This window comes from Serinus canaria, chromosome 3 (genome assembly GCF_022539315.1).
Source record: "Serinus canaria isolate serCan28SL12 chromosome 3, serCan2020, whole genome shotgun sequence".
NCBI classification, from domain to species: domain Eukaryota; kingdom Metazoa; phylum Chordata; class Aves; order Passeriformes; family Fringillidae; genus Serinus; species Serinus canaria.
In genome coordinates this window covers 88380942-88408344 of record NC_066316.1, presented here as the reverse complement: position 1 = coordinate 88408344, position 27403 = coordinate 88380942, and the positions used below count along the sequence as shown (strand labels likewise).

General features: G+C 38.8%; 1 protein-coding gene across 3 annotated transcripts in view; it reads left to right on the top strand.

Moving 5' to 3' along the window:
• The window catches only part of ZNF451 (zinc finger protein 451), a 33554-nt gene extending 7912 nt beyond the window's left edge, over window positions 1-25642 (top strand). Inside the window, exons 5-15 of one of the 3 annotated variants that reach the window (XM_030236386.2) lie at window positions 1034-1145; window positions 1714-1864; window positions 3175-3301; window positions 4697-4847; window positions 6778-6925; window positions 7437-7783; window positions 10118-10252; window positions 13294-13424; window positions 14504-14690; window positions 22416-22490; window positions 24493-25642. In XM_030236386.2, the coding sequence (XP_030092246.1) occupies window positions 1034-1145; window positions 1714-1864; window positions 3175-3301; window positions 4697-4847; window positions 6778-6925; window positions 7437-7783; window positions 10118-10252; window positions 13294-13424; window positions 14504-14690; window positions 22416-22490; window positions 24493-24563 (1635 nt within the window). In that variant the 3' untranslated portion in view covers window positions 24564-25642. Of the gene's footprint in view, window positions 1-1033; window positions 1146-1713; window positions 1865-3174; window positions 3302-4696; window positions 4848-6777; window positions 6926-7436; window positions 9089-10117; window positions 10253-13293; window positions 13425-14503; window positions 14691-22415; window positions 22491-24492 lie in introns of all 3 variants that reach the window. The other 2 variants (XM_030236384.2, XM_030236385.2) reach the window with 2 other exon arrangements.
• The last annotated feature ends 1761 nt before the right edge of the window (window positions 25643-27403 follow it).

Sequence of the window (27403 nt, the reverse complement as noted above, 5' to 3'; positions counted from 1 at the left end):
CTTCTCTTGTTTCTAGATATAGCAGTGGAACCTTAGTATCAATTATTCTGATATTCTAATATTTCAATTAATTGAAAAATAATAGTTATCACAAACCATGATGTACCAAGCCTTGCTATTTATCTGCTTTTGTCTGAGATTTTTGGGAAGCTGTTTGCTGCATTAAATATGTATCAGGTAGTATTTCATCATGAGGAAAAAAGTTTCAGTGTTTAAGACATAATTTGAAAGTTGAGTCCTTTTAGTTGCACTTTGCAGCCATTTGAAAAGAATGAATTTTTTACTTTTATTACAAACTGGGAGATCCAGTCAGTGGATGTAATGGTAGGAGTGCTCTCAGTGGGAGCTGGACATCTTGAAAGAATGTGGTTAAAACAACTTGATGGAATTGAACAGGGACGAATGTAAATCCAGAGTTGGGAAAATGTGCTGACTTCCCAGCCTAATTTTCCCAACACTGTTAAAAGCTATTAAAATCACATAATTCTACCATAGTTACAGCTTGTTGCAGTCTATGGTAAACTATGCAACTGTAGTACAACAGAGTAAAAGGCTAGATTAGATATAGTCCAAGGTAGCCTTGAAGTCTGGAGGCCTACATCCCCTTTATGTCTCTTCCACTTTGATTTGGCCATCTGTTTGTGTCAGTTCTTCAACTGTAAAGTGGAGTCAGAGGTAACTGTGTAGCTTTTAAAGCAGCTTGAGAAGGAAGACTAAAAGATCCTTTTGTTAAATACAAATATTTTCCTCCTGCTTGGCTGTTCACTCTTGATCATTTAGTGCAAGCTGCAGAATTAAATTTAGTCTTCAGAGTGAAAACACCTTTTTCTTTTTTTTCTATTACATTCCATTTTTATTGTATTAAGTAGAAGTCAGTTTAGCTGTAAGATTTTTTTTTCCCCTTCACTTAGGTTTTTGTGGGTGTGTTTTTAGGAACCCATATGTAACTTTTGAGATACATACTTAATCTTTTTCTTTTTCTTTTATTCTTTCAATTTGATCACGACATTGTCTAGTATGTTTTTTCCCTTAGGAGAAAGTTGATTCCCAATATGCTCACGGATTGCAAGAACTAGAATTTATTCGGGAACACAGTGATACAGAAGCTGCAAGATTATGTGTAGACCAGTGGTTAAAAATGCCAGGTAAGAATAAAAAACTAAATTTGAGTGATAGTTTTAAAGTCCTGCATTACGGAGTAGAACATGTGAAAATTGTGTTGAGCTTGCAGATGCCTTGTGCATAACCAAATCCTACAGTATTAATTTTGCTAGAGCATATAATTTAAAAGTTTCTAAACATTTCTTTCTATGAAAGCTATTCTTGTAATGCTTTGCTACTTAAACCTTGTATCTTAAATTTTCTAAAACCCAGTAAGGCAATGTTATTTATTTTTTATAAGCCAAGTTGCCTGGAAGAAAAAAATATTACTGTTGAGCTGCTGCTTAGGAAAGTGTGATGAAGTGTAACTTCATAATATTTAATGAATTTTAAAATACTGCTTGGAGCACCTGTTTGAAAAGTTGTACTACTGGGAACTGAAGAGGCAGTGAAAGAGCAGACTTACTCTAGTAGGACTGAAGGACAGATTGTTAGTTTGGTTTTTAGAATCACCACAATTTGATTCTAGAATGTTTTAGGGCTTGTGTGTTATTTGTTTCCTTAAGCTTCTGTAATTCATCTTCTGGTTAAGTACTTTGTTTTGGAACACAGGTCTGAAACCAGGTTCTGTTAATGGTGGAAGAAAGGATATTTTTAAGAGGATGGGTCAGACTCGAGTCAACAGCAGTCCCAAATGTTGTCCTGTGATGCACTGCAACAGACAGTTTGATAATGTACATCTTCTTCTAGGTCACCTTCAAAGGTAAGGAGCTATATTGCAAGAATTCAGTGCAAGGAATAATATTGAAAGAATGTGCATCAAGTCTGGTTTAAACTGCCTGTACTGACAACACTTCATTTTGAGAGCCAAATAATATGTTACAATTTATATAGATGAGCTTCATGGAGGTTTTTTTTTTATTGTTTGGTTTAGTTTTTTACTTGATGTGTTTGGTTTTTTTTTTTTTCATTCAGCATTGATGTATTCCTCTTGCTGAGCATTTTTTAATATCTGAGTTTTTTTGAGAAGTCAGATTTCTGTATTCCAGTTTAGTTATATCCTCATCCAAACCAAAAGGCTAACTTACACGAGTTGATGGAAAGATAAAAAGAAAAGCCCCTAATGCAGGGAAAGAGGAAACAAAAGCTATAGGCTGTGTGTTCATAGCTGATCTTGCTAGTCAGTACTCAGTGTGTCTGTGTTTAATTCCAGCAGATGCTGCCTTTTAACTACTGAATGTGTCCATAGGCAGGATGCTGAGAAGTTGAGGACAGTGTCATGGGTTAACCCCTATAGGCAGCTCAGCCCCACACAGCTGCTCACTCACTCACACTAGTGGGTTGTAGGGTAAAGGTGAGAGCCCTGTGGGCTGATGTAAAAACCGTTTAGTAAGTAAAGCAAAAGCTGTGTGCACATGCAAAGCAAAATAAGGAATTAACACTCTATCACATGTGATAGTTACTTGGAGTGATGGCATTTGTCTTCCCAACTATCTCCTTCCTCCTCCACCCATCTTTTATTGCTGAGCATGATGACTTATGCTGTGGGATGTCCATTTGGCCATTGGAGGTCAGATGTCCCAGCTGTGTCTCCCAACATCTTGCTGGTGGGACAGTCTGAAAGACAGAAAAGACCTTGACACTCTGCAAGCATTGCTCAGCAATAGCTAGAACTTCTCTGTGCTATCAACACTGCTGTTCATAAATCCAATATACAACAACCATGCAAGCTGCTACAAAAAATGAACTCCATCCCAACCAGAACTAGTACAGGGAGATAAAAATAAATAAATAATTAAAATGTGTATGTATGAAATTAAGGTTTTGTTAATTCCCCTAAAATCAGTATGATTTCTCTCCAAAGTGGCTGTTTTAACACGTAAGCTGCAGGGAGAATCATCTCTGTACAGGATACATTTCATGATAGGGGAAGTAAGGAATTTTTATAGTTCAGGTTGGTTAGATAGGGGGTTTTTTGTCTGATAGCTTCAAAGGACAGAATTTTTCCCATTAAAAAAAAGCTATTTGACTATTTAGAGGGGACTAGTTTGCTAATTATTTCTTCTTCTCCAGGTTTGATCATTCTCCTTGTGATCCAACTGTCACATTACATGGACCCCCACATAATGCTTTTGCCTGTGTGATATGCTGTGAAAGATTTTCAACCTCTCAGCAGTACAGTGATCATCTTTTATCTAAGGCAAGAGCATAAGGATAAATTACTCACCTGATTGAATGTACTAGAGGATTTAAGACTTAAAATTGTACATTGATTCTTGTTGGGGTTTTTTGTTTTGTTTTTTCCTTAACCCTCTTTCTCTCATCTCTCTTTTACTCTTCAAGATTATTTTCTCTGATTCTGCTGTGTTTCAAACAGCTGGTGTAGCCTGACAGTATTCCCTTTAGATCTGACCATTAGGTTGTATTTTTCATATGCTTTCAAGAGGACCATAGTTCTGCATCGAACCTCTTGTCCATCTATTGGTGTTGTTGATAGATATTCCTTTCTTTTTTTTTTATTTCCAAAGCTATGAAAGGTAAAGGCAGGAAGTTATATGAAATACCTTGATAGCAAAGTGAAGGAGCAAAAAGGAGATGGGGGTTTTATTTAAGCAGTCTGATGTTGAATTGGATAGTGGATAGCATTTTCAAAATTGGGTGTTTCAATAACAAATATTCACACCAAGTCTCCAGAAACTGCATTAAATTTGGGCAAGTGTTAGACTTTCTGAAAATCACACTAAATTTTACTTGTAGTAATAACTTGATAATTAGGCATACCTGAGAAGGTGAAAGACTGCATTGTCCCTGCTCTTTTTCCATTGCTTCAAAGTTGTGTGCCTCTCATGGGTTCAGGGACATTAGCAGGAGTAGCAGCCAAGGTGGGGGAAGGGCAGTGAGTGTCTCACTGCAGACAGCAAGAAGATGGGATTACTTTGATGTGTAAGGAATGGGGAGATAATCCTAATCAGAGCTCTAAGCATAAAATGGAGATTCTTGGAGTGATGTAGAAAGAAGCAAGCCGAAATATCAGAAGCAGAACTAAAGGATTTTTGCCCTGAAGGCAGAGCTCTGAAGTTGATGTAGAAGACAAAGGTGGTGGAAGTTGACTTCTACAGCAAACACAGACCTTTTGGGCTTCTCTGAGGAGCAGCATTTTGGGAGTTAGGGGTTAGCAAGATTAGAGGAGAACTGACATGAGGTAAAAGAGCTGCTTTATTGACAGAGGGAGCTTTTTCTGACAGCCTGGGCAAAGGGAATAGCTAAGAATTGCTGGAGCCCATAGTCCCTGGGAAGGTATTTGCTCCCAATGGTGCAAGAAGGGGATGGAGAAATGGCTGGTGTAGATAAGGGTGGATGAGTAGCTTGGTTTGACAGTGGTACTTTGGCCACTTCCTTGTGTCTTGTGAGCTGAAATGCAGAGGGGTAGGCTGTAAGTACGGGGGGTATTTACAGGGGTAAATACAGATGTGGTAGCTGAAAACCTAAAAGTGAAAATATTACGACAGAAATGAGAGAGGAATGGGAGGACACAAGAATTGGGCCTGGTTTCTTGACTTAATTTTTTTCCTAAATAGATAATTTTCTCTTTCAGCTAAATGAAAATGATGGGCATAAAAAAGGTATTCCTCCACAGCATATTCAGTGTTTTGCATGCCCAAAGTGCTTCCTCCTTTTCACCAAAAGAGATGAGTGTTGGCAGCATATGTCGCAACAGAAACACGTCCAGGTTTCTGAACTGAGTGGTACGTTGCTACTAAGTGTACTGCTTTTAATTTTTTCTGATAATTCATCCTTAAGATAGGAACTGACTTATATTTTTCTGCTTAGTAAAAAAGCTTAAGGTTTTAAAGTTTGTTATTAATGAATTCTTATTTTTAAGATCTTAAATGTGATGCTATGAAATCCATATTTTTGTGTAGAAATTATTCCTCTATCACACTTGCTGTAATGCAATGCTGTTGAGTCTCTCATATAAGCTTCTCATTCTCCAGTGACTCCATGCAACTACTTTCCTGAATAACTTTACATTTAGCATGTTGATAGACACTCAGAGCAAAACAGATGTCTTTTCAATTCCAGTCAGAGTGGCTGTTGAGTTCTTTCCCCTTACTCTACTGTCTGTAGTGTGCTTGGAGGCTGTTTTTCTTGTCAGTGCCCTTGGCATTCCTGAGGGCAAAGACTTGTTAAAATGTCTTCTCCATATAATTGCAAATTTAGAGTGCTTAGCTGGAACATTGCTGCTGGTCTGATGGCTTGCATGGACTACATGACTGCTGAAGGCTGAAATACTGGCGATGTTGTAAGCTGGGAACATCCTGAACCATGCTTAATAAAGTCCAGAGGAAAGATCTGTCTGGTCGTGGTGTTGCAAACAGGGTTAATGCCCAACGTAGCTGTACTGATTTTATTTTTGACATGAGCAATAAGCATTAAAGCATTTACTTTGCTGTTAGCTGAACTGCTAAGTGGCCATGTTTTAGATGTTGCAACTGTCTGAACAAGCCTACATGGCCAAAAAGATTCATAGAGTTATTTCTCATCTTCATAAATGTATCTTTGACTCCTGGGTGTCCCCTAGAGTGGCTGCAGGAAATGTACAGAAAAGACAGACTTTGAAGGAATCCCCTGCAGGTCGAGTCAGTACTGCTGCCTTCTTGTAGTGAAGTGACAATCAGCTGCATGGTTATACTTTCCCCTATGCATTGTCACTCTAATGTACTTTTAGTCTCAAATAGGTTATTAATTCTGAATGTGATGACTGCAGATGCTTTTAAATTCAGGTCATAGGTTTTAAAAAAGACTACTGGTGAGCTATTGTTTTGAAAAGATTAAAAGCACAAGTTAGTGTTTTCTTCTTTAGAGTTGGAGAGTGCTTAACTCAGAACAAAAAATTGAGTGCTCCATTTTTTACTTTGCATTAGTTAGGCTTCATGATTAATAATCATCAGCATGGCCTGAGATCTGCCAGTGAAGTTAGCTGAAAGGCATAACCTCAAATTACTGCCTGCTGATTATCACATCTTACTAAAACAGAAAAAGCAAAGGAAATTTGCCTGCTAAGGTGCAGAACATGAACAATATATAATCCATAAACCATTTTCCATTATCTTTTCAGTAGAATTTTCTTACTCTGCTGGTACTAGGAATTAGCTGTGGAGTATATACTCAGAACAACAGAAAGGCCTGCATCTAATAATTTAAGACTTAACATTAAGGATGGGAAAGAAAGAAAGAGATGGTCAGGGTATGTGGGACCTTGTTAGATAAATTGCATGCTCTTTCAGAAAAAATACTGTATGGCTTAAAACAAAATTTTATCTAGTAAGAGCAGATAGCTGGTAATAGGTGGAGGAGAAGAAGGTAATAACCTTCCTAAAAGAGATATTGACCTGGCATTGTAGAAGGAGGAAAAGGGAAGTAAAATCAGTCACTGAGTACGAAAAAATAAACTGCAAACAGATTCAGGTATAAGATAGTTACAGAAATTAAAACAATTCAGGATTTAGTTACAGCTTCTATTGCACAGCTACTATAGCTCAGTTGACATTTGTCAGCTTGCATTCTGAACCCTGTGACAGACAAGTAACAATAGTAATTATGTCATCAGAGAGGCTGAAATTGTATTGGAAAACTCTAAGGTGTGGTTGCACTTTTTGCCATTCTGTTTCACAGATGCAGTGAAGCCTGGCAATCCACTACCTTTTCCATCCTTTGCAAAGAACCTCTTGATATCTCTGTGCAAAGAGGTCTCCTTCCAAGTGAAGTGTATGTCCTGCTTCAAGATACTGCGCTCACATATGGAATTAACAGCTCATTTCAGGTTTGTGAAAGGCAGTTGTCTTTATAATAGATCAGTGACAGGTTTGCAGACATGCTTTTAGTGATACTAGTGGATTTCAGGGCAGCTAGGACCATCTGAATGTTGACTTTCTGAATAAACAATCAAAAGCCTGCCCCCTTAACTTTACCCCACTGCAGAAAGCTGATCAATGTCAGAATCCTTTTTGTATTTTCTGTAACAGAACAAAAGCTTTTTGCTGTTCCACTGTTTCTGAGTTGACAGCATTTAATTTTGAAAATATACAGTCAAAAACATAAGCATCAATCTACTTGCTAGCTTTGGAAATTAGTGCTTAATTCTCTTCAAATTTCAGAGACTAAATATACATTGCATGGTTTTGTTGACGAGCTGGTAGGTGGGTTAAAGTACACAGCACCCTGTTTCCATGCACTTACTGCTGTAGCTACTGATAATATATTGAGTATATCTGAAAGTTTACAAATGTTTCAGGTGGTGATATAACCTCCTTTATGTTTTTTATCTATTCTAGAACACGTTGTTATAATTCTGGGCCCATGGCACTGTCAAAGAAAAGCATCTCCCAAGTCGCAGAGATCTTTAAAATGAGAGGTTACTGTGAGAACTGTGATGAACTGTTTGCTGATAAGAATCAGATGACCCAACACAAACAAACCACTCAACATAACATTAGAATTTTTACTACACTGGAAGAGTCAATCTTGATGTTCTGCCATGTCAATGGAAAACATAAAAATCAGTCTCATTTGGCCTATACTGCAGAACGGTCAAGACCACTGCTGAAAAGACATTTGAGTCCAGATGAGCCCTCCAGTGAAATGGGGTCTAGTCCTTCAAAACGGAGGAGTAATTCAAAAGGTAAAAGTGAAGATAAAGTTCCAAGCCAGAGTCAAGGTAGTGCTTCCAAAGCAAAAGCCTGGTTTTGTGAATGCCTTCAGAAGTTTTTTACAGAAGAGTCAGTAGAAAAGCACATTTTATCAGCAAATAGGATCTGTCACAAGTGTGCTGTGTGTGGAAAGCTGGCTGAAAACTCAAGCATTATCCGCCTGCATATGAGTCGATTCCATGGAGGAGCACACTTGACTAATTTTCTTCTCTGGTGCAGAGCATGCTCTGTAGATCTTAGAGAAGAGGATATTATGGGACACGTGACTGAATTTCACGGTGGGCATAGTTACTACTATGAGCAAGAAGCTGTAGAAGATGAACCTATCCCATCTGTTTCTGATGCAGTGAGCATTTCTGCAGGTGGAGATAAAGGCTGCATTTCTGCCTCTGTGGAACTGTCCCCTGAAAATGGTCCTGTTGTGGGAAAATGGCAGTGCCGCATTTGTGAGGAAATGTTTGAGTCTGAAGAGAGTGTTCAACAGCATTGCATGTCCTTAGAAAGCCATGCATTTCACAGGTACTCATGTGGCATATGTAGAAATCATTTTCGGAAAGTAGGAACGCTACAGCGGCACTTCCAAGAGCATCATAATCAGGAGATGCAGACTAAATATTTCTGTGGCCTTTGTGGTAATCTCTTCTTCAACACAGAGGAAGAATTTCTAGTCCATTACAAGGCTCTTCATAGCATGGACTATACATTTGTGCCTGAGCAGATGGAACTGTCAATAAAAAAAGATGAGGACTTCCTCCCAGTTGAACAAGGAGACCGCTTAACCTGTGGTTGCCGGACAACTTACGTCTCCAAAATTAACAGGAGGAATGATCATGAGAGCTGTCAGAAAGCCATGCTGCAGAAAGGCAACTTATGGTTTCGATGCTGCCTGTGTTGTGCCACGGCACAGAATATTGCTGATATGAACACTCATTTCAAAAGTCACAAGTCAGTAAAATCTAGGGGAGAGATGTATGTTGTTAGATGTGCTGCGTGCAACAAAAACTTTGATGATCTTCAAAGCGCGCATCAGCACTATCACATGAGACACTGCTTCTTGCAGAAACCTGATCTATCAAGTCTTCCATCAGAATCAGAAGACACAGTATTCAAGTTTTCAGCAAGTGGGACTTGTGTGGTCAGAAAACCTCACAAGCAACAATTTCAAGCATCTCCATCCAAAACTCAGGACAGACCACAGTTTTCTTCTCTGCAGGGCCCAATAGAGGGAAAGAAAATAAAAAATGAGGACTTAGAACATTCTGAAGAACTTAGTGAAAGTATGTAGAAAATTTCTTTCAGCATTAGAAAAGTATTGCTGTCCTTAACACACTCTGTTTCATTGTCAGTACATGTCACATACTATTTGTTTACATCCACTCTATAAATGAGCTCAGAATTTACTACTTGTTATTTCTCAAATACTGAATTCTCAGTACTTGAATTTCCAAAACTCAGACTCCACAATTTATTGTTATATGCCATTTGTATGAAGTAAAAAAAAAAAAAAAAACCCAAACAACAAAAAGGCAGATGTGAGAATTCTGAGACCAAAACATTTGATTTTTAAATTAGTTTGGAGCATAATTTGGTGTTAAGAGGTAGAGGACTATCAAGGACACCCCAGTTAGGGATCTAATGCCTAGAAGTGTAAAAGTGATCAATCATACACATTCAAAAGAAACTTGCCTTTTTTGTACATATAAATATTTATGAGCCTGTTAGTGCTTTCTGTGTGGGCAATGCTGTTATACCATCATCTCAGCTTTCTTAGCTTGCCAAAAAGTAGTATCAGCTGAGAATTTGTATTCCCAGTATGTATTGTTTGCTTGTGTTCAGAAGTTGGAAGTGTTTCTTGATTACTAGTGTGTCATAATGCTTTTGATTAAAAGGTAGATATTTATGTTAGAAGTACAGCAAAAAGTGCATATCTGAACATTTTATGTGCTTTTGTGCAGGCAGGCAGTTGAATGTCACAGACACTTGCCATCGCTGGGGTACACAGCCGGATATTAAATGAGTTATTAAAATATCTTGGTGCAGGACGACAGCTCTCTGTGCTTACCATAAAACTGTCCAGGTCTACACCATCATATAGCCAGATTCTACTTTTCTCTCTGATTTGTGCATTTTTAAGTGCTAATTCAGTTGGTTTTAAAATCTATGCAGTCACCAAATAACATCATGTTTTGTAGCTTTTCTTTCTGTGACTTTTCACTTACATAAGTGACTACAAGAGTTTTCAAAAGCAAGTTGGTTGACCAGAAAGTTACATGAATTTTTAATGTGTCCTTTTTATCCCATTGAAGATGGTGAACTTCCTGATCTTGACTATCTGAGTACCATGACTCACATTGTGTTGGTGGATCTGGACAACTGGGGAAGTTTTTTCACACAGCTGCCAGCTAACTTGAACCAAGGGACATTTATCTGGGGTTTTCAAGGTAAAAAAAATGTTTGAAGTAAATTAAAAGATAAGATTAACAAGTCTACACATGTACTTGCACAGAGATTCCTTGAATCTGAGAGAATAAAGAGCAGGAGCAAGTAGGCACTAGGCTTCTAAAGTTGCTTCTTGAACTTTTCAAACTCCATCTAAACTTCTGCTGCTCCTACTAGTCCTTGTAGAATACTTCCAGCATTGCAGAACTGTTTAGGAGTCTTTCTGGCTTCCCTGATGAACTTACTTCAGCTGTAACATATTTTCATAATTATCAGGGCACCCATAGTACTCAGTGATTATATTAACTCCTAAGTCCTTCTCTTAGGGCTAGGATTTCTTATTTTGGTTTGGGTTTTTAGTACCAGAAGGCATGATTTTGCACTCTTAGACTTTTAATTTTGTTCTGTCTCTGGCCTGTTCTGTAGAGAGTGGTCCTGGTCACCCTGTACAACAATAGGTGTATTTCCCATCTTGAAGATACCAGTGATTGATGGAATTCACATTGTCATGGGTTTCATAGAATGATAGAAAGGTTTGGGTTGAAAGGGACCTTAAAGATCATACTACTTTGCAAAGTCTGCCAGTAGCATCCATTTAACTTGACATTTTTTCTTATCTAACTGGTTTTGAACCAACTGCTTGTCCCCCTCATGCTTTTTCTACAGGTTTTCTCTGTATCTACCTTTACAATTATTTTGTCTCTGGTACATTGATTTCTTCAGTAAAATATAGATAAGGGATAGTTTCAAAATATTAATGGCCTGGAACACAGGCATCATCTTACCAGATTGTAGGTCAGGTATGTTTTACACTTGCTGAACACTTTAGCACTGCACTTCCTTGCTAAGTGTTTTTCATTATCTCTTCCCATAGAAGATAAATGAGTCTATTCTGAAAGCTTAAAATTTTTATGCTGCTCAGGTTGTACAGAAAAGCCTGTTGATGCCAGGGTCTCTTTTTTTTTTTTTTTCCCTTTTTGAAACAGATTTTCCAGTTAGCTGATGAAGGCGGAGCAAGTATAGCTGTTAATGTAGAGTGGTAGAGATTCAGTCATCTGTGCTCCTGAACCTGTAATCTGGTACCTGCTTGTTAAGAGTTTTGTGCCCAGAGATGCTTTACACACAGGTGCCTGATGGCACAGCACAGCCCATATCAGCACTACTGAATTCCTTACTTCCTGATGGGTTTGCTACATGCAGGCTGCCTCATGGGAATGGCCCCTGAAGCACCTGAACTAAAAAAATATGCTAAAGAGTTACTTGTGAATAAAATGGGCCATATTCATATTAAAGAAAAATTTACCAGTTTTAGTGTCAACTGTATTGGTTTTGAGCCTGGGAACACTAAGGTTGCTCCCAGGCACATCTGGATCTATTGTTGTAGGTACCCTCTCATAATAAAGATTTGTATAGTTACTTGAGGCATGCTATTCTTGTTTGTTTAACCTGTGAAAATGCAGCAACATTTTTTTCCTGCATTTCCCAAACAAGATTTCTGAATTTTTAATTATTATTTTTATACTTTATATCTGCATTATTTCTATTATTCCTGTTTCTAGTACAGCCTTAGCTTTGCTTTAAGTTCCTCCATTGTATTGTCTGGACTCTATATTGTTTCTGTCTTCAGATACTCAGATGTCTTTCATCTGTTTGTGGGCTACCAAATGACATAAATACAGGTCTGTCATTGTTTTCAGCTGCCCTGGTCAAATGCTTATGTTGCACATTTATGCAGCCAAAAAAAAGGGCTGGTGATTACAAGTCTTTCTCAAATAGCAGTGGCTGAGGGCAGACAAGAACAACTTGCAAACAGCATTTTTTTCTTATGGACAGGTTCCACTAAATCATTTCTATGTAGACTCCTAATAAGTCTTTGCAATCATTTTTGGTATATGTTCTTGCCATTAGGCTGAAAAGGCAGGGGGGAAACAGGAGAAATCTACTGAGGAATGCTTTTCTTTGTCAGACTGTGGGTGGGCACTTTGATGTAAACCATCCTCTGCAGCCTGGTTACTTGAACGTTGGTTTCCCGTGTCCTCATGTCAAGTGCCATCAATGACTGCTTTCATTTTCTGTTCAAAATAATTTCTTACATCCAAACACTCTATCATCTAGCAGAAAAAGCAACATTTTGTTGCTGTCTGCAACTCCATGTTGCAGACCCATTATTTGGTAGCCATTGGAATGTTAAAAGATTCTTAGTCACTCTGGTCAAATTGTCCTTCCATTTGCTTGCCTTTTTATGGTGCCATATGTATTGTTATGGGGCAGGCTCTTCTAGTTTTTCCTCTCTTCTTGAGAGACTTCCTGCTTCTTTCATTTCCTTGGCAACTTGTTTCAGTCTGGTACTGGTTTTGTCTGTACTCAGCTTGTCTTTATTATCCACCTATTTTCTTAGCCTGTAACTACATGCTTAGCATACTGTTTAGAAAATTCCTGTACTTTTTTCCCAGTTGTAGCCTCATTTTGCTCGTCATTGACTGCATCCATGGGTTTGTCAGAACACCAGCATTTCTCTCAGCCGTTGCTCCAGATTTTGGATCCTCTTTTTAATGAGTTCTGACATGGCATGTGTCAGGCAGTTACAGTGCATGTTGACTGTGTAACTCCTCTAGTACAGGTTTCCCTAAGAGAAGCATTTCTGTACATGTACTCTGTTTCCAGAGCTCTTCTGATTCTGCACATTAGGCGTAACTGTGCTTTGAACTGGAGAAAAACACATCCTTGTGTCTAAAAGCACATGATATCTAGAAGATAAGCTTTTCAGGATTTGAAGAAAAAAAATTGTACAAAATTGATAGAGTGCCATCAGGCTAGCCACTTGTTTTGCCTTCTATCTAAAGAATAAGAAGGCTGGGGGGATTTGGGTTATATGTTATTCTTAGCTTTCACATTGGTCAGAATAAATTCTGTCTTTAAAGACAGTTTTGCTTTTGCCTTCTTGCATTCTTAATTCATAGAGGTGTTTCTACCCAAACCCGGTTTGTTTGTTTTTCATGTTTGGTTTTTATTATTATTAATATTATTCCCCTTCACTGTATAGGAGGATACAGCAACTGGAAGCCTCCAGTGCATTGCAAAATTTACAATTATCTTAAGAGGATTGGATGTTTCTTTCTTCATCCACGTTGCAGTACCAGAAGAGAAGCAGCAGACTTTGCTCTCTGTGTTCATGTAAGTTAGGGCACACTTGCTTTATTGTGTCCTGTACCCAGAGAAGGGTAGCAGATGGTATCTGCTATTGATGTTAAGTACTAATTGCAGATGATGTTTTTAGATTCTTTCCATGACATTTCTGCAACCCCTATAAAAAATAATAAACCTGGATTGAGTGGGGTCAGGTGGTTGAGAAATTACTTAAAAATTAGCCTGAATGAAGAGTAAAAATCCTGCACTTCTTACAGTTTCTCTTTAAGAGTGATACGTAACACCTTTGTTTCTCTTCAAGTAGCTGAAATTTCAAGCCATCTTTACAATGGAGTTGAATGGGTGCTGGTTTCACAGACCCTGTTGAGCTGACAAAGAGCAGTGCCTTTATTCAGTAGCCTTTGGGCTTTGGCAGGGTTGGGGTTGTGCAGGTGAGGGATGGGAATCTGGGATGCCACGAGGACTCGTGTTCCTAATGTAGAATCATAGATTTTTAAGGTTGGAAAAGACCTTCAAGATCATTAAATCCAGCCATCAACCCAGCACTACCACTGTCATTAAGCCATGTCCTTAAGTGCCATATCCACGTGATTTTTGAACACTTCCAGGGATGGTGATTCCACTGCTTCTCTGGGCAGCCTGTTCCAATGCTTGGCAACCTTTTTTTCAATGCAAATCCAAACCTCCTCTGGTGCAACTTGAGGCCATATAGTGCTTCATCAGTTAAATAAATTAGTATAAGCACATTTTTGCAACAGTGGTTTTATGTTTCATCATGCTTTTTAAGTTACTCTTAAAATGCTCTGCAGAGATCACTTGTCTTATGTAGAGACAGTTCTAAAATGCTGCTTTTTATGAATTTGTTCCATACTCCATCTATACTATTCTGGTGGCCGTCACCAGTATCTATTGTGCATAGAGAAGAAATGAGCATCAAACTTTTGAAACAGTGCCTTTCACAGTGGGGTAATGTGGCTTGGATCATAAAGGCAGGAATAAATTGCTGTAGAAAACTTTCCAGTGAAGACCTGTCTTGCACAAAGCTAGCCAAATGCCATGAGATAAAAACATGATCTCTGTTCAACACTGTTATTTGTTTTGTATAGGCCGGTCGTCTGGATGAGCACCTGCCCAAGCAAATTCCTTTCACTGTTCTTTCTGGAGACAAAAGCTTCCTGGAACTGGAAAACCAGTTTAAAATGACCCAGCGGTCAGCTCGCATCCTGAATCCTCACCACATTGAAGGAGACATGATGTGTGCCTTGCTAAACAGCATTTCTGATACCACAAAAGGTAGAAAGTAAACATTAAACACAATTTTTCTAGTAAACTGATAGTTCTTTCCAGTAAAAAAATGGAACACTTACACTGATAACATAAACTGTTGCTTGCTGCTTCTTCTAGTGGTATTTCAATGAATAATAGATTAGAAAATCATTATGCTTGGGCATATTTTGAAAACAGACTTAATTAAGCATTTTTCTTCAATATAAAAAACTCTGTCATCCCTGTATTCTTTATTATAGCAGGAGACAAAACTGATGTTTGAGTCTGAAAACTCCTTTCCATTTCAAGAGAACCTGTTTAAAGCCCTTTTTGTTGTAGCTATCAATTTGTTCTCAGATCTGTTTGGCTTGATTTATTCTGTGCCTGAAACAAATGTGACCCTGCTAAAGCATCATTATTAGCCAGCTCGTTTTCATGCCAAGGATACTGGAGCTGAGTTTTAGTACTTACCAGCATTTCAAAGTATTTTGCTGTTTTCCTGGAAGACTTGACATTTCTCCGTAGACATTTCTGCCTTTTCTGGCTTCTTGTTGCAGTTTTGTAGGGTTGTAAATTTAGGGTATGTTAGAGAAAGTTGTTTCTGAGTTAGCCCTAAACTGTTTTCTGAAAATTTACGCTGCTAGTCTTGATACAGGTTTATGAGAGCTATAGCATGGTACTGCTGTTCCACAAAGAAGATTAAAGCGGAGTGCTATCTCTGAATGATGAATTGGCATTTACTGATTAAAGGGGAAAAAATAGGTTAGTTAAATAGCTTTCTGGAAGTAAATATTATATGTGGTGAGCTGGAATTGATTTAGGTATTTTTTATACAGAAAAGATGCTTAGAGAGTTTTCTGGCCACCCCAGGCATTAGAAGTTTCTTAATTTAACACTTCTTTCAATGTCCTTTACTACATTAATATTTACTGTTATGGTAATTGGCCCTACCTGGAGGCTGCAAACCTTAACTTGCTGGCTGACTGCTCATTGTGCATTCCACTTAAAGTGCACTAGTGGTCATTATAAAAAAAAAACTTGAACAGGAAATTGATGAAATGACACATGATTCCTTTAGTTGTTAGCATTCCTTAACAAACTTGTAAGGAACAGTATTGTCCCCTTTTTTAGTCAGTGTCAGCAATGGGGGGCCCAGACAGCAGGAGGTGCCTTTGTCTCCATGTCCTGTATTAAAAGATAATATTAGAGAATTCACTGTTGGTCATAGGTCTGCTGCATTGTGGGATGATGTTGTTACCAAGAGTTTATAAAGTTTTTCTTTAAAAAGATAAAGCCACCACACAGTACACACATATTGTGTGGCTCAGCAGCATCAGCCATCATTTGCAAGTCTTAATGTGGCAAAACTGGATGGAGGGTTGAGATGGAAAGTCATGCAGTGTATCATAGGCTGGTATAACTTGTTGACCTGTTACGGAAAAGCAGCTGAGTATAAGGAAATGCAAACAAGAATTGCTTGCTTTGTGACTTTCTTAAGCCTATGGCTATTATTCTGGAGAGAGAAATAAGTGAGAAACAGGACAGAGACTCATGTTGAAAAATATCATATCGTTGTTGGTATTGGATGAGCTGCAAAATGAAAAAGCTCTTTCCCTAAATCACCTTGGATGTGGCAATCTGACAGGTGCATCTTATGAAATGTTGTACCAGTCCAGCTGTTGTGGGAACTGTAGTACTGCATTTATTTTAAAATAAATAATAAAAATAAAATTTTCTGCATATGTTGCAAGACAATACCAAATGTATGTTACTATAGGAAACTCTTGGCTGGAGGAGATGCTTGAACTTCCTTTGAGGTATGAAAAGAGTAGGCATTCTTACTTGTTCGCTGATGCTGCTAAGCCTGAGTTCATAAATGAAGAAGGTTTTTGCCTTTATGGTGAAGCCACAACACATGACAAGAGCTTCATGCATATTATGGTTTGGGAAGGGCAGAAGAGAAGAGTTTTCAATGTCTTCCTTTATAACAAAAAAAACCTGTAGTGTGCAGAAAAATATCATTATTCCATTGTCTGTGTCTTGATGATATTCTTTGTGTTGAAAGTACTTTTAATGAGTGCTGGACAATGTTGAGTGCAAAGCTCATAGTAGGTTGTGGTCATCACATCCATTTGTACACTGACAGGAATGCTCAACTTTTTGGTTGACAGGTTGTTTTTGTGTAAGTGGATGTCTTTAGGTTAACTGTATTTCTCCCAGTTATATTCAAATGAGATCCTTCAGTGACTGAGCTCTTATGTAAAACAGACTCTTTAAAATAATAAGAGCAAATTTTTGAAAGTATTTCTTATCCTTTCTTTTAAAGAGCCAGTCTGTCTCATGAGCCTGTCAGTGGTGTACTAAATGTAGTGTTGTCTGCCAGATAGCCACCGTAGCTCTTTCACTGACCCATAAAGTACATTTCACTGTGCTCAAATGGAGTTGCCAGCCTACGTCTTCAATCTGCTGCTCTTGCCTGAAATGTTTAAATGCTACCAAATGCAGCTTCCATGAGAGTTTTTATGTTTGGTAGAGCAGGATTCCAGTTCATTTTAATGAATGCTCCCAAGCTTCCTAGCTCCCACTATACCCAAAATCTTTTGTTTTAGCTACAGCCAACAAAATAATTTAAGAGGACAGGAGAATAAATTTATAGAAGACATTGAGAATAGTTGCTTTATTTCTCCTTAGTGAAGATTTTCATGGGTGAACGTCCATGTGTGGTCCAGTTTGAGGTCCAGTATGAGTACTACATCTGTCCCTTTTCTGCTTTTCCAAACCAGCAGTTAACACAGATTGCAAATCAGAGCCTCCAGCCCCCACTTTCCTGAATGTGAAACTAAATGTGAAGGGCATGAGCATCTGCAGAGTGATGCACCATGAATGAATTATAGTTTCTCTGGTAATATATTCCTTTATTATAGCAGCCACAGGTTATTGCAGTAGAGAGTGATAAGAAAGTCACCCTTCAGTTGTAACCTGGTGTTAGCTACAGCAGGAAGTTACTAGTTGGTTTGGTATGTCAGTGGCATCTCTTGTATGTATATGCCCCAGGGAGAAAGCTATGTACTGAGACCTAAGATAATGAGTCTGAACAATTGTAGGCCAGTGGATGAACTGGGAAGACCTCACTACTCCGATCATGCAAAAAAAAAATTCTTGAGGTTTAGCTTAAAACTGGCTTTGAATTTGAGAGAGGAGTCTAAGATAAATGTTAGATGAAAGTCTGAGTGACTATAATTATATTGGCCACAGTTTCCAAGAAATGCAATTGGAGGAGAGTGGCAGCTTGGGAGCTTTATTTTTGTTTCTCCTACACTTGAATAAGCAACTGTAGGCAGAGATACGTAGAGTGAAGCTTGCTTTGCATGGAGGAAGAAAGGTCTTGTATGGTGGTAACCCTCAGAGGGAGCAGCTGTACTTGCATTTACAGATGATATTAACTTAATATGGAGAGAGATTAGAGCAGTAAGTATTGGGGAAGAATCATCCAGGGGCATATGAAAAAAGGAATAAAAGAAAAGATTCTAGAAGCCAAGGAAAGTATTTTAAAGGCAGCATGGCCACACATACCAAATGTGATTGTTAACAAAGGTAAGGGTGGGGTACTGATCTAAAGCTTTTGGCTAAGTAATTCCTGGGATCCTGACTGAGTTAACAAATGGTATCCATAAGGTAGCGCTAAAACTCCAGAAGCAGCTGTAAGAGGAGAAGGGTCAGGGGTTGGAGAGATGGTGTGATGTGAATGCTGCTGTACATTGGAATGGGAAAGGGGCAGGTGGGATTGGGAGTTACTGCACAGACTAAGAGAAGGAGTGTTTTAGGAGGGAAGTGGAGGTGGGGTGTGAGACTGTACAGTGGACGAGAGGTGAGTTGTGTGGTAAGGGAGCAGGAGGGAGGCTGGGGAAGGAAAGTTGAGTCTCTGGTGGTAAACCTGATGGAAATTAGGAAAGGGTTGGTGGTAACTGGGGTGGTTGCAAAAGAAGATCAGATGTAGGGAGGGGATGTTACCCTAAGCTGTGTGGGCAGCTAATCCAAATTCAAGCTGTGGTGCTTTGGTGGCAGGACAGTGGGTGGCGCTTATATTCTGTGAAAGTTGCCGGTCTCTCCCCAGAACAGGTTTCTGAGAGACATTAAATGCCAAAAAAAAAATATCACTCTGAGCTCTAAATTCATCCAGAGTTTGCTTTCCTGTTTTCTCATTCTTCCAGCAGGAATATGTCAGTATGTGAGGACAATAGTGAGCAGTAGGATTTCTTTTGAAAGAACAGGTACAGTCAGAGGTTCTTACCAGATGTGTATTTGACAAAATGTACTAGAGAATAGTACAAGAGATCTTAGGATCTCTTGCCTTTGCAACTGGGCAGCTGCTTTTCCTCTGACAGGAGTTGGGAGCTATAGCACGTGCTGAGCATTTTAACAAGAGAGATAGGACATGCCTGGTTTCTCAAAATTAAACATTCATTAGAAGATGCCAGCAGTATATGCTGATGAAGTGTGGGCTGGATGAGAAAACTGAGGTGGATTGAAAACTGGCTGAACAGCCAGACCTGGAACATCTTGATCAGTGGCATGGGGGTCAGGAACCAGCTGTGTCCCAGTACAGGGGCTGATCCTCTTTAATGTCTGTTAATGACCTGGATGATGGGACAGAGTATACATACAGCAAGTGTGTGATGACACAAAACTGGGAGTGGCAGTTCATACACCGCAGGAACTGTGCTGCCATCCAGAGGAACCTTGACAGGGGAGAAGAGGGCTGACAGTAAATCTCATTAAGTTCAACAATGGGAGGTGCAGAGTTCTGCATCTGGGGAGAAACAGCCTCAGGCATCAATGTATGCTGACCAGGAGTCAGCCAGCTGGGAAATGGCTTTGTAGGGAAGAACCTGGTGGACACCAAGTTGACCGTGAGCTAATGTGTGCTCTGGTGGATGAGAGGTCCCAGAGTACCCTGGGCTGCTTTAAGAAGATTGTTGCCAGTAGGTTGAGGAAGGTGATCCTTTGACTTTATTCAGTAAGGTCATATCTAACAAGTTTGGAGCTCCCCACTACATTGGCTTTTCAGTAGTACTCCAAAGCTAGCTGGACAGATTCCTGGGCAGTAGATGATTCTGACTGAGCTGGGAGGCTGGACAGCATGACTTCCAGAAGTCCCTTCCAATTTCTACCATTCTATGACATTGCCTGACCAGTCTGGTGGCCTTTTATGATGGAGCACCTGCAATGCTTGACAAGGGAAGGCTCTGATGTCATCTGCCTGGACTTGTTGGTGGATAGGGAATTGGCTGGATGGACATAGCCTGAAAGCTGTGGTCAGTGGCTCTATGTCAAAGTGAAGACTGGTGACAGATGGTGACCCCCAGGACTCTGTCTTGGGACAGGTGCTCTTCGGTCTCTTTGCTAGTGACACAGACAGTGGATCAAGGGCACCCTCAGCAGGTTTGCAGGTGACATGAAGCTGAGCGGTGCAGTTGACACACCTGAAGGGTGGGATGTCATCCAGGAAGACCTGGACAAACTTGAGAAGTGGGCCCATGAGAACCTCATGAAGTTCAACGAGGCCAATGCAAGGTGCTGCACCTGGGTGGGGATAATTGCAGACATGAGTACAGGCTGGGAGAAGAGCTGCTTGTGAACAGACCAGTGGAGAAGGACTTGGGGCTTCTCATGGATGAAAAGCTGGACATGAGCCAACAGTGTGCAGTCACAGCCCAGAAGGCCAATGGCATCCTGGGCTGCATCAAAAGAGGGGTGGCCAGCAGGTCAAGGGAGGGGATTCTGCCCCCCTACTCTGGTTTCATGAGACCCCACAAGGAGTGCTGTGTCCAGTTCTGGGGTCCTCAGCACAGGAAAGTCATGGATCTGTTCAAGTGGGTCCAGAGGAGGCCACAAAGATGATCAGAGAGCTGGAAAGGAAGGCTGAGAGTGTTGTGGTTGTTCATCCTGGGGCAGAGAAGGCTCTGAGGAGGGTACAATTGTGGCTTTCCAGTATTTAAAGGGGCCTTATAAAAAAGGACTTTTTACATGGACAGATAGTGACAAGACAAGGAGGAATGATTTTGTTCTAAAAGAAGGAAGATTTTAATTAGATGGTAGGAAGAAATTGTTTACTTGGAGGGTAGTGAGGCACTTGACCAGTTGCCCAGAAAAGCTGTGGATGCCCCATGCCTGGATGTGTTCTTATGTCATGCATACTAAGCCAAGAATTGAGTTAGGGAGCGATTGCTTCAGCTGTTGCACCTCTAACAGGTATAAAACTTTTTGGAGTAGTCTGACATGTCTTCCAGGCTGGAAGATTAAAAGGATAGTTAATAAGGGAGAAGCCACTTGCAAAAAGCCTTTCCTTTGTGCTTTTTCCTCCCTTTCATTGGTAATTGTAGTGACTGCTTTGGGGGATGAGGGGGTGTGGATTTTTCTTTCCTTTGCTTTGGAAAATGATGTAAAAATTAGTATCTCTTCTGCTCAGAAATAGTAGGCAGCTTCAAAAAAAGTTCACAGTCAGTCTGCCAAGTAAGTGGAGAAATACCACTTAAACTATGTATTTCTATTTCTAGCCTATTTTTGGGCTGCTGATCACTGTTTGACACCAGCTGTTGGAATTTTTATTCCTGGAATTGAGAAAGTCAGCAAGGTTCTGCTCAAACAGGTTGTGTGTCAGAGGTTTGAAAACAAATTTTGGAAGCGTACCTGACAATTTGAATAGCTAAGTTGGCTAATTCAAAATGCCACAAGTCACCCAGTCAGTAAATTAGATGGCTGTATCAGAAAGTTGTTTGTTGGTTCATGTAATCAGAAGTGTATAGATGTATTAATAAATGTGATGAATTTAAGGGGAGTGCTTCTCTTGCTATGACTGCAGGAGACCTTGTTGATTGCTAATACTGTAAGACCTCATTACAGAGACCATCTCCCAAAATAGCAATAGCCTGTAGCAGGAGCATGAATGCATAACGTGACTCATTGGCTTGACTTTTAACCTGTACTTTCCTGTGCCTCTCTTTAATGGGGAAAAAACCAACCAACAAAAAACTAAATAACCAACCAAACAAGCCCCACACGACTTCAGGTACACTAGACACTGCAAAATAAAGCTGTTCTTCCAGAGCTGGAAACCAGCCTTGTGAGAGTGTTATTAAGAAAGGGAAAGGTTGTGGAGTTTTGTCTGGGCTGGGTTGTGATGAATTAAGAGATTAAACTAAGTCTATCAACGTTCTGCTTGTATGAGACTTGAACAGCAACATCTGCTGGATTGCACTGCTTGGTTGAGTTTTAGCACTCCATTGTTCAAATGCAGTATTTGGGCAATGAAACACAGCTGCAGTCATGTAGGCAGAAACACACTAAGGCACTTCTTCCCATAATTAAATCCATGATACATTTTACAGAAAGTGAGTAATTTATAGAAAGTGAGTCATTTTAAAAAACTGAATATTACCAAAAATCCCACAAATGCAGTAGACACGGTAGCTTCTGCACCTATTATTTCTTTTTACTGCTTTAACATAATAACAAATTGAAGCAATCTGCCTCTAGATTGTGAGGAGAAGGGGCAGGAGGTAGCTGAAAAATAATTGTCTCTTGAGTTGCTGTCTTAAACTACCACTGGAATGTATTTTTATCTTGATTTTTTTTAGATCATAAAAAGTGTACTCTTCAAATCAGTTGATGTTACAGTAAAAGAAATGCAAGAGAGGCTGTTAATACCTTTATTAGAAGCAATGTATAATTTATTTAATTTGTGCATTTAAGGTTTAGATAGTGAAGAGGATGAAGATATGAAAGAAACACTGAAGCGGAGCTTAGAAGAAACAAACAAACAAGAAGGTCTGTCAATTTTACTTTTCTGTGTTCAAGAGCACTATTAATTATGAAAGATACAGAAAGTGAACTTAGAATCAGTTTTGCAGCAAGTGACCTGTTAGGAATACTTTCTAAACTAGGCTGGGCAGTCTTGAGTAGTGAAGAATGCTGTGATGAGTTATAAATAAAAAAAGTTCCTAACCTAAGAAGTATGCCATCAAACTAAAAATCTATTTCATTGGACACCACAGGGTACCGGTCAGTTAAAGACTTGACTGAGTTCACTTTGTACCAGTTTAATGTGACTGTGTTGTCTCAGAGCAGAACTATTGACTAAATAGTTGAACTTCTGAATAAACAATTCAAGATTAGATGTCATTTCACAGGTCTCCTGAAAGAGCTGTGTAGTTATGCACAAGGTTAAATCAACATCACATCTGTCCGTTCACATCCTATCTTACATTATTTGAAATTGTTTTCATCCTTTTTGCTGTTGAACTTGCTGGTGGTGTTCAGTGTAGTCATGCATTTTTGGTGACAGACCACAGTGTGCTTTGAAAATAATTTATTGTTGAAAGACTTGATTCTTCCCCTCCATCTGATGGAAATAAAACAAATTAAAAAAACAAAAAAAATTCTACAAACTGAGTGATAAAGCAGATTACTGAATCTTATGTTCCCAGAATTCATTCAGTTGTAAGTCTACCAGCTGTTACTAAACACTGTTGTTAAATGTCCAGCATTCATCTCCAGCACTGAAAGTTTGGTGCATTCAGGCCCCCCAGTACTGGGATAGCAGTGGCATTTGGTGCATGCAGGAGGCCGCACTTCTGATGCTGCAGTGGGGAGGCATCTGACCTTATGAAGCAGTCTGGCTTCAGATGAGTCACAGCTTGGACCTTGTTCTGTATTTTTGCACAGGCTTAGTGTCTAAATAACATATTTTAATGCAAGCAGTTGTCAGCACATGGATTTCTGTGTTTGTTTGGTTTTGTTTGTTTCTGTGAGCATGTAATATTTTTCTTTAAGCAACTCTCTTTTATCAGTAGTTCTGGATATTATAGGAAAGTAATGAGAGATGCATGAGAGAGCAGTCAGTGATATGATCTCTGTTCCAAATTTCAGCCTTTCATAAAACAGCCCAACAATAATTAAAGTTTTAAAATTCTGTTTCCTTTTTCATAATAGACAGTTCTTTCTTTTTAATAGGATGTGCTTGTGTCCTCCTGAAGCAGAAGAAGAATAATTAATGAATGACAGTGTGTCTGAAAACTGCTTTAATTTTTCCAGCTATATTATTGATATTAATATTTGCTGTGTGTACAAACCTTGTTAAATTTATGGTATTTAGTCACTAACACCAAGCAATTAGTGCCCAAAACAACCTAAATGTAATGCAAAACCAGTTTCTTTTTTGAGTATTATGAAAGTTGTTTGAGATTGTTAAGAAATCAGATGACTGCAATGCAGTTTTCCTCCCCACTGTCAAAAGTGTAACAGCCCTGATCTAGACTATTCTTATTGCTGAGAATGACTTTTTATCTGCTTGTCTGGCCTACCTAGTAAGAGTAACAACACTGCTGCCAAGTCAGAATGTAGGTATGGGCATATCTCTGGATAAGGAACTAGAATGAAAATACTGAAACCTCTCTGCTTGTTATGTGTATGTGTTTTTTTTGTTTTAATACTTGGTTTATTTTCTTTGGTGCATACATATGGGTTCTAATCTTGCTATTAGTTTGACCAGTAAATAGAGAGTTGCAATTATGGTCTTAAACTAATCATTGGGCTGCTCCTGGTTAAGACAGTGAAAAGTTGTAGAGATGTTTTCCACATTTTGTAGTGTTGAAAAGGTAGCATAAAACAAGGAGAGGAAGTTTTCATCTGTTTCTTAGGGGTTTTTTGCGGTCTGCTGACATTGCCCACAGAAATAAGTTCATGCTTTATGTAGTAATATTAAGGTAGTTGTGTTTATAGCTAGTTATCAATTGCAGTTTGACATTACAGTCTTCTTTTATTTATGCAGAACTGCAGGACACAGAACTGCAAGATGCAGAACTGCAAGAAGCTATCAAAAGGAGCCTTGAGGAAATGTAAATGAAGACACTTCTGTACACTAACACCACGCCATCAGAACTGCTTACAAAAAAGAATGCTTGTTTCATCTATTTACAAGGGTTCAAAAATGCCACTTTTGAAATGTCTGTAATTGTTAGATTAATAATCTGATGTCCTGTCATATTGATGAACAGCTGGAGTTTATTCATGTTCACAGCAATGTGTTATGTTTGATAAAAAGAAATTTTTAAGCCTTTTCATATTTGTTTCTAAGGGGTCATGACGAAGTCTCTACAATTTAGCAGTTTGAAATTGTTGCCTAATTAGTAGGCTGATCTTACTAGGTATTTTGGGGTTCCTGGTTGTTCACATTTCTTTTCTTAAATTGGTTCATGTATTTAATTTTTTTGTCACAAAATGTAATTGTCTTTATTTACTTTTTCATGTGGTCTTTGCAGCAGATAAAAATAGTAAACTCCAGTTATCTCAGATTTGCCTGGCTAATCTTGTTATAAAGAGAAGCTTAGATCCCAGGGTTGTTGAACATATGGCCTAACACTTGCCTGTGGCTGGTTTTACTTCATAGGCCATAATTTTTTCTCTGTCCTGTTTGTTATAAATGTCTAAATCAGGACCACAGGCTGTAGAGTTAGTTTACCAGCTTTGTTTTTATAAATGTGTTCGTTTTTTCAAAAGTGGTAGAGTATTTGGATTTGATGGCTTACAGTTTGATGACTTTTGCCTCTCCCTTACCTGAGGCAGGAACAACCTTTTAAGGGAACAGAATCTAAATAAACTTCCTACTTTCTGTTTGGACTACATGTGAGAAGATTTAAACTGTAATATTTCTGTATACTATGGGCTTTGTTCTCTTCTGTTCATGAAGAGGTGGCCTTGGATAAATGGATGTAAATGTGCTAATTATTTTTGTACTGTCCTTACTTTAAGTGAAATTATTTGTGTTTAAAATTACCTGTCATCCTTCTCAGTTTTGTTTAAAAATACCTATGCAAACTGTCCAGCTTTACCAGCCTGTTATCCTTCAGTTAATGATTGCTGTCAATCAGTAAGAAATCTCAGTGTAATAAAATGCCAGCCTAATTCTTTTTTATGATTCACTCACCTTGTGAGTTTGCTTCTACCTGCTGTATCATTATGCAAGTAGATACTTTTTGTGACTTCTTGTGGAGAATATGGTGTGGGGAAGGCTGGATTTTTCTCACTATTCCAAAGACTCAGTGTAACTACAGCTGTTTGTCATCGTGGTTAGAAAAACTGGAAGACTGACACTGGTTATTTCTAATCATCACTGATATAATTGCTGTCTCTGAAGCAAGTAGAATGAAGAAAGAACCTGGTTGAGGTGTCTAGCACTCATTAGCAATCACACAGCTTGAAGAAACTGTTCAAATGCCAGAAAATAGTTTGAACACTTAGAGTGCATTTGAGTGTGACTTCTAAATGTTACAGGGTGAACAGGACCTCTTAGTGGTTTTTCCTAGTGCCTGTTGCTTGTTTTCCTACTGCCAGTCTTGGATTAATTGTACTTCTGGTAAAATTCAGGGATGTAGTTCACACTGCTTCTGAGAGCCCTACTTTGGGAGATTTTGAGTTGTCTTTAGCTATTTAATTTACTACTGTCTTTAGTTCCAGTATTTTTCACACCCTTTTCCTAGAGCTTCTGTTAAAGGGTGGAATGAAACAGAAAACAATTTTTATCCTCAAAAGCATCTCCTTCTAAGTTATAGAAGCTTTTGGGCAGGTTTTTTTTCCATCTAGATCCTGAAGTTTCAAATTCCTTTCACATGAAAAGATATTTCAGTCTGAGAAAGTTCTTTGGTTCAACAGCGTTTAAAACCTGGATAGATCATCTTCTCCAGATTCTGCTATGTTAGAATTTGATCATGGACTTTATTTTTCATAACATTTTATTTTGTCATAAATTTAAAATTTGCTTGTACCTGGTGGGCCATGACTTCATTGGTTACATTAAAAAAAGTCTGTACACACATATTCTGTATACTTGAAGCTCCACTTATTAAACACATTGTATTGGCCTTGTCGTCTGCTTACCAAAACAAATAGCAAGTCCCAACCATTGCTGCCTTGGCTTTTATAAAACAACTAAATAGAGTTCTAGTTTCTCTATTATTTTTATAACAGTAGTCTTCAGAACTAGTCTTGAAATTTGGCCTCATTTTGAAGAAAATTTTGGTCTCTGAGGTTCTTAACACAGATTTTTCTTTGGGGAATTTTCTACCATCACAGGCTTGTGATACTTCTGTTTCCAGAAGAACAGAGAAAATTGGATTCTTAAAACACTGCATGTACAGACGTGATTTGTTACTCACCAGCATCTTGTGGTTGAATACCTTCAGCTAGAAAAGTTGTCTTGTAAATGTGTTTCAGAATTCATTGGTTTTGTCTGGTGAGTCTTGTTTAACTGGCTGAAATTTTTGAGGTTTGTCCTTCATATGCTGAGAAATCTGCCTGCATTTACAAGCACAACCTGTCTCTAAAAGGGGCTTGCCCAGTACATTTGTACTAGAAGTGACTTGTCATGTCTTTTTCAAGAGCGTTTACTTTTGTGGTGATGTTTGAGTTCATCCTTCATTAGCCTAAAGTAATTCTGTAGTGCTTCTTTGTATTTATCTTTAATGAGAAAGAAGTCTAATCTCTACCTGACTACCACCAGCTGTTCATTTCAGTGCTTTTAATTTCTGTACGGTGCATGTGTTAAGTTTTACAAAACTGAAACTGTGACAACTTGAGATTGCTAAAAGGCTCTTAATTCTTCTGCTCTTTGTGTGCCACATTCTTACAAAACAAAATCCCTTTTGGTTATATTCAGAGACAAGTTGAGATGCCAAATAAGACAG